This window comes from Tinamus guttatus, unplaced genomic scaffold (assembly GCF_059628265.1).
Source record: "Tinamus guttatus ecotype Peru unplaced genomic scaffold, ASM5962826v1 Tinamus_guttatus_pri_ptg000115l, whole genome shotgun sequence".
NCBI lineage: Eukaryota > Metazoa > Chordata > Aves > Tinamiformes > Tinamidae > Tinamus > Tinamus guttatus.
In genome coordinates, this window is record NW_028288649.1 from 1,171,764 (window position 1) to 1,179,548 (window position 7,785).

The 7,785-nt window shown below is 45.9% G+C and overlaps 1 protein-coding gene across 1 annotated transcript in view; it reads right to left on the reverse strand.

The window, feature by feature from the left end:
• TARP (TCR gamma alternate reading frame protein) overlaps positions 1-7,550 on the reverse strand; it is a 29,301-nt gene extending 21,751 nt beyond the window's left edge. Inside the window, exon 1 of the mRNA XM_088521063.1 lies at positions 7,508-7,550. Coding sequence (XP_088377189.1) covers positions 7,508-7,550 — 43 coding nt within the window. The remainder of the gene's footprint in view (positions 1-7,507) is intronic.
• Positions 7,551-7,785: the final 235 nt, after the last annotated feature.

Below are 7,785 nucleotides of genomic sequence, written 5' to 3' on the forward strand. Positions count from 1 at the left end.
CGTTGGAGCTTCACCGGGTTTCTGCTGGTACCAGTGGATGGCCGTATTCTGGAAGTCTGACCCAGAAAACTGGCAGTCAATACGTGCAGTTGCCCCTGCTCTGCTGCTTGTGGAGGGTCTTGGCTGCGTGAGCTTTTGTGCAGCTCCATCTGTGAAGAGAAGCGGAGAACAGCGCTGTCATGGCAGCGGTGCCTGCACGGCCGGTGTTCACACCGAGCGCGACTCCCACAGCACCCACAGCTCACAAGCACAACTCACGCGAGCAGAGGGCTGCAGCCGCGAGGAAAACCTGCAGCAGCCACATGTACGTGGGTCGATGCGCAGGTGCCGCGGAGAAGGGCCAGGAGCAGGCTCTGTCCCCAGCTGGGCAGCAGCTGCTCAAGGAGAGCAAGCGAGTGGCTCCGTCCCAGGCACCAGAGGCAGCTCTGCTGAATGTCCCCACCTATCACAGGGCACAGCCGCTCTCTGCCGGCTCCTAGCAATGAGCAGCAGTGCCCGGGGCAGCTTGCAGAATGAGGCTGCTCCAGCTACAGTGCCCTATGAAGGAAATCACCTGGAGATGTGCCCATGGGGCCCCTGCACAGCCTTGCCCCTAATCTCACCTGACATCTGCAGGACATCACGAGTAATACACTCATTGTGGCCTTCCCTCCCTCGTGTTCTCAAGGCTGCTCCTGAGCCATTTTTAAAGATCTCTTTTTAGATGGAGTGTCCCTAAAAAAAGAAAGCTCTGCTTTGAGACCTGAGCACCTGCTAGTGGGCCCTTCCCATGGCTTCCTTATATCTCATTTCCAGCTGCTTCCTCATGCAGAATGTCTGACAAATCAGCTTTAGAATGGTACTTATGGATACCAGTGCTATTGGGCTTCTTTTTTGAAATTAGTTAAAAAGAAAAGAGTTTCTGCTAAGGAACTCAAGGAATCGATCGACTTTCACACAAACCGATCCTGACCCTTCCTTCTTCCAAACCCAGGCCTGTACCCAGGGTTTCTCTCCTATGTGATATAAAGCATAATGTCATCAGAAACTTTGTAGTCCTATTTTCTCTGTGATAGCATTAAATGCCATTTCTCACTCACGACGTGCCGATCTGAGAGTCTACCAGAAAGCTGTATCTTGTTTGGTGTAACCCAGCTCCGTGCAGAGCGAGCCTGTGGCTGTAATATTTGCCCCAAGTTATGGGGCTAACCAGTTTCTGGATGTTATGGAGCTATGTGTCAAAATACTATCCTGATAATTAACATCACCTAATGTAAAATTGCAGTTAGAACCTCTTGGATTTCTATTCTCGTTGTTAGAGAACAGCTTGAGAATGGGGAAACAGGGAAATACCTGCATTATGGCACAGTTCAGAGCTTGTGGTTCAGAGGGAAAAATGGCTTTTTGTGTGGCTTATTTTACCCTTCTGACGCTGTGGGCTTCGATAAAACCAACAGGCACAGTAATAAATGCCAGAATCCCTTGGGTTTAAATAATCTATTTTGAGAGTATAGAGGCCTTCTCTAGGATGTTTCTGAACCTTAAACTTCCAGCTACGGGACTGGTCATCATATGTAGGTGTCTCCCCCAAGATATACAAAATCCTCTCCGGCGGCTTTCCGACACGCTGCTGGTACCAGTGGATGTAGGTGTTGGCGTCTGTTCTGCAAGTCATACTGGCAGAGCTGTACTCCACCCTCCTCAAGAGCTTTGGGCTTTGCACCGGGGTTGTTTGTGCATCTGCACCTACAAGAGAAAGTGCAGAAATTAGTCAATGGGATGTAGATGCAAGATTTTGGAAAAGGGATGCTCTTCTCAGATCTGAACACAAGGGCAGAAAGAAAAATGGACTTACAAGACCAAAACGGAGTTCCCAGAAGGACTGGCAGCAGCAACATGCTGCCTGTTGGGGTTTAAGCATGGCACTGAACTCAAGGCAGAAGCACTGTAAAGCCCTTTAGGTAAAAAAGAGAGCAGAGCAGCTAGAAGGAGGAAGTGACTCATCAGGGACAGCTAATGGCAGTTCTCCAACTTGTCTCCTCAGACACCACAAGACTCTGCTGAAAGCACTTCCCACCAGCTGGCCCTAGCAAATACTGCCTGTTGTTTCCCTGATGGGATTGCTGGTGGCCAAAGCAGAGAGCAAGAGTTTGCTTCACTTGACAGCCCGTCTGTCAGCCTGTGGACTTCTGTCCTGCTATGGACACCTCCAAAGTGTCTCGTCAGCCCTGCCCGATTTTTTTATGTGAATGGACACACTGATTTTCCATGGCTGTTGAAGCAAGGCCTTCTTGCACTGATTTCCACTGCCTGGTGGCTGGAGGATCCATCTGGCCAAGGAGCAAGCACTCTCGCCAGGAGTGCGACTCTCACAGCAGAGCACTCACAAGCCCAACTAACACAAGCAGAGGGCTATGATGATTCTTTTGGAAGACTCAGATGTATTAGGGGAGGGTCAAGTGGATGGATAGATACATAGACAGACAGACAGACAGACATACAGTTTACAAGATAGTTAGTGAACTTGCTTAACATTAGCCGTACTAGTGTGTGGGATCGAAAGGACACAGGTCCAAATGCACCAAATGCAGGGATACCCTGTCTGCTCTACAGGTGATGAATCTATCTCTGCCTCCATTTCAAATTCCTCTTTGCTTCCTGGCACAGTTGAGCAGACACTCTTTTGTGAACAGGTCACTGAATCTGTGCACTAGTACAGCCAGCAGTGGACCCTCCCCTTGGATATCAGTTATGACCTAGTAATGTTTTTTAGGGGTGTTAGTCTCAGGTGTACCAGATGAATACTGCTCCTAAATGGTTGAATAGTGTTCAAACCATGCATAGAGTTATTCATGCCAGGACACACACACAGCCTGAGGACCCCTTAAACTGAGCTGGACAAAAACGCTGTTAGAGTTGGAGGAGTTCATCGGGATTTCAATTCCGACCTTAGGGAAAGTGGTGCAACAGCAACAAAACTCTGAGTTTGGGTTTTGGAGCGTTTTGCATTCAGGCAGAGAATGAATTTGATGATCCCTGAGGCGTTTCATTTTCCATCAGTCTGGCATCATGCTTGCAACAGACTACTTAGTTCACCCTCAGTCATGAAGAGGAATCCTTTCCTACCTTTCCAAATATCTGATAGACACAGTGCATTTACAGCAGAATTCCATTCTGAAAGTCTTTGCTACAGCTCTTGAGGTCCAATTTTGCTTGTGAATGCACCTGTGAGAATGGTTGGAGAAACGACCGTGTGGTTTTCAGTGCATCTACTGATGCTAAATTCATTTTTATTTTCTGAAGAATCATCATTCTGATTAAACATTCTGCTTAAAATCTGTGCCTAAAATATACTAGCACTAATGTTGTAATGGCTTAGTGGCTCTGAGCGAGCTAAGGGTGATTTACCTTGGGAGATGGACTTGTATTCCATATCACCCATTAGAAGCATGGAATCACATTTTCAGCCAATGAAGCACATCTATAAATCCAATATGTATATATCCAAAATGCATTTTTACACATGCATATTAATGCCTACATATATAAAACAGTAGTAGTACATAGCTGTTCTTTGTATCACACGTTAGAAGTCTAGTTAAATCCTACAAAAGGGCATAAAAGCAAGCCCTGCAAGAACACTATATAGAGGTACAGGAACTTTGAAATCAACACTACAGAGATATTTGTGTTCATTTTTCAAGAACATTTTACAAGATATTGAGCATGTGCACTCACTTCTAATTCAAGGCTCAAAAGCTAAATATTAAATTAGTTTTATGAGTTAGCTGTGAGACAAACACAAGTCTTTGTGGCTTGCTAAAAGCATTTGTTCTTAGATCTTCATATGTAAAAGCCAGTAGGTTCCATTCAGCTGAAGCGCCAGTGACTCTCCACCTGTCAGAAACATTGCCCATGGAGGGGGTTTCTTCTCTGGACACATTTGATGAGGATTTGTGTCCATGTAAGAAGGTTTCCTGGGATGCTTGTGGAATGAAAGGAAAAGGAGGACAAGAGGAATGTAGGAGGGAGGATGTGGAAGAGAGGGAATGTGCAAGGTCATCAGGTCTTCCCTCCTATTTTTAGTTCCCCATCTTCATTTCCTCATGGCAAGATAATGAGGGCATGGAGAAATGTTTGTCTACATGCTGCAGGGCTTCTCAACAGGACAGCAAAGTGGACCTTTCACAACCATCTTTTGCTCACATGCACATACACATGTGTTCACAGCCAGGAGAATACTGCTGTCAGTAAGCAGCAAAGTACTATCCCGATCATTAATGCCATCTATTACAAAGTTGCAATTAGAACCTCTTGGATCTCTATTCTCACTGTTTGTCAGAAAATAGCTAGAGAGAGAAGGAACATGGAAATACCTGCATTTTGGCACAATTCAGAGCTTGTGGTTCAGAGGGAAAAATGCCTTTTTGTGTGGCTTAGCATTACGCTTCTGACATTGTGGTCCTCGATAAAAACCAGTAGGCGCAAAAATAAAAACCAGAATCCTCTGCAGTTAAATCATCTATTATGAGAGCATAGATGGAGTCACTAGGATGTTTCTGAACCTTAAACTTCCAGCTAGGGGACCCGTCATCATATGTTGGTGTCTGTCCTGAGATATACAAAATCCTCTGCGGTGGCTTTCCAGGATGCTGGTGATACCAGTGAACAAGGTCTTCGCTGCCCATGCTGCATGCTATACTGGCAGAGCTCTTCTCCACCTTGCCCATCAGCTTTGGGCTTTGCACCGGGATTGTTTGTGCACCTGCACCTACAAGAAAAAGAGGATAAATTGGGCAATGGGAAGAAGATGCCAAATTTTGGAACAAGGAGGCTCTCCTCGTGATGCCTAAGCACATGGGAAGAAGAGAAGAAGGGAAAAAGGACTTACAAGACCAAAATGGAGTTCCCAGAAGGACTGGCAGCAGCAACATGCTGCCTGTTGGGGTTAAACCTGGAGCTGGACTCAAGGCAAAAGCACCGTAAAGCTCTTTAGGTAGAAAAGAGAGTAGAGCATCTGGGAGGAGGAAGTGACTCATCTGGTACAGTTAATGGCAGTTCTCCAACTCCCTCCAACTCATTCCCACAGAGCGTTATAGCTACTGACAAGCTAAACCACATTGGGAATGCTGTAGAGAGGAGTTCAAACACTCACCCTGAAATCCATTTTGTTCCACTATTACTACACTCTTCTCCAACCTGCATGCAAATGCTAAGCACACACACAGCATCTCCAAATGCCCAGTGCTTCCCTTCACAAAGTTGTCCACCTCTCCTCAGACACTGCAAGACTCTGCTGAAAGCCCATCTCACTATCCTACCCTACCAAATACTGCCTTTTGTTTCACAGATGGGATTGCTGGTGGTCAAACAGATAGCAACAGCTTGTTTCACGTCGTAGTCAATCTGTCAGCAAGTTGACTTCTCTCACTCGTGGGTGTCCCTCTGGACTGCACACCATCTCCTGCGGGACAGTTTCTCTGGCAGTAATGTCCTGTGGGCAGAACGATGCCTGGGCACACCTCCTATTCAGCTGCCTGACTTCCTTGCTAATGGGATTGTAGATCCATTCAGTGGGTCAAAGGCAGCAGGAGTCTCATGAGCAACAGAGCTCAGCAGAATTCAGCACGCTGCATACAGGGAGGCTTAGGGCGTCTCTGCTTTGATCTGTGGTTGTCATCGAAAACTGGGAATACACCTCCTAACACCAATTTAGTATTAAGAAGCAAGCATTCGCTTTAGTGCAGAGCTGGGTGCGTGGGGGATAGCTCCACCTATCGTGCAAACCCTAAGATGTGCTTGCTAAAGCTTTTATTTCTCTATTATCTACATATGCATTAAACTCTAGGACTAGTCTTTCATATTCATTCTATTTCCCAGAACTAATTACAATACTCCCCATCCTTGTGCGCGTGCACACACTGTCCCTTTGGTGGTTTTTGGTGGTCCTTTGAGACACCTTGGTGGTCGTCTCGCTGGTTCCACTTGATGACAACCTGGAATTCACTTCCATAGATGGCCCCATTCTGGCTCAGAGGCCCTGTTTTGGAGAGAAATGAAAAATCAGGAGGGAAACTGCATCAGAAACTTCCCTTACCCCAACACAGACACTGACGTATGCACACACGCTATACGGCGTTGCTGCCATTTACAGTGGGTCACACTGGGACTTTGTCCCACAGCAGGACAGCTTCCTGCGGGAGGGTAACACCAGTGATATTAAGTGGTGAATGCCAGAGCCAGATCACAACCAACCAAGCACGTGTGAATGATGGCCCTATGGTTACTGTATCTGCTTAAATCCAAAGGATCCCAAACTGCTTTGGATCATGGCTCAGCTCTTCCTTTGGAGCTGGCCAAAAAAAAAAAAAAGAAAGAAAGACAAAAAAATCCCATCAGCGTAACTGATGCAATGTTAGATCTGGTCCGACTGCTCTTGAAAAACACGGATGCTATAAGCAGGGAAGTCCAGAAGCAAGAACCTGCTTCACTGCAACCGTTAGCAACATTACATTTGGCTCTGGGCCCAGCACCTCCTTGAAAGACATACTCTTGTTTTTATCTTTTCCTGCAAATTCACTCCTGAAACTCTTCTGACTTGTTGCAATTACCAAATTCTCAGGCAGTTCTTATCAGGAGCACTGGTTTTTTTCAAGTAATAGAGAAAGTGCAGCATGTCTCAGTGCTAATGGATATGGGAGGATACACTTTTAAACCTATTACCTGCCCTGCTGCTGAAAAGTTGTTTTGTATAAAAGCATTCAGGACTGCATTTTTTAGAAGTCCTCTCAACAAAGAACTTTTTTTTAACCAGAATCTGATTGCCCATCTTCTGATCCAAAAGAGAGAATCCCCTCTGCATCTTCTTTTGGTCTTCCTCGATAGCACTGTGCACTGCTAAAGTCCATGCCAGCCCCAGTAGAGTAAATTCTTATTTTTCTGTGCCTTTTCCTTGTGATAGATGCAGAAATTTGTGTCAGGTGCTTTTGTGTAGATGTGCCTGCAACAAAAGAAGTAGAAAACATCCTAAGGATGGGGTTTATTGACTTTTGGCACAGGCTGTCTATGGTCTGCTAATTCTGTGAGACTCCCAGCAGGCGCAGTAGTAGGTGCCTTCATCACTAGGCTTTATGTCTTTTACTGAGAGAGTACAGACATTGCGTTCTTTCTTACTAGCAAAATACTTACTCTCATAGGATACCTGATCATAACTAATATCTCTTCTCGTTCTGATATACAGAAGCCATTCAGGACCTTTGGGAGGAATGTGCCGGTACCAGTATATATAAGCATTCTGGAAGTCGTTTATGCCCTCAGCTGTACAGTCAATATAGGCTGTTTTGGTCTTTCCGTTAGAAACAGATGTTTTTGACTGTTTCAGAAGCACTTGTGTCTCCGCATCTAGAAAGAAGAGAAGGGAAATAAAAAGAGAACAAATACTTTGAGCTGGCTCTTCATTCCTGCATGTAAATATGGAGTGCTGCCTGACGCTGTTCCCTGAAGCCCCGTTGTGAGAAAAGGGACATACAAGACCAGGCTGAAGCCAGGACCAGGACCGGGAGCAGCAGCATCCTGAGGGCTCCTGCTTGTTGCCGTCTCAGCAGAAACAAGGAGCGCTCTCCTTGCTGGTGGCAGAGCTGTGGCCCAGGAAAGGAAGTGACTCATTTCAGCGTCATCCAAGAGGGTCTCCTGGCGCCAGAAGGCATTTTGAGATAGAGTCATTAAGCAAAGACAAATTTAGAATTCTGATTATCGCTTTAAACAAGCTGCATCTCTTTTCACTCTCTCCTTCAAACACACACACAC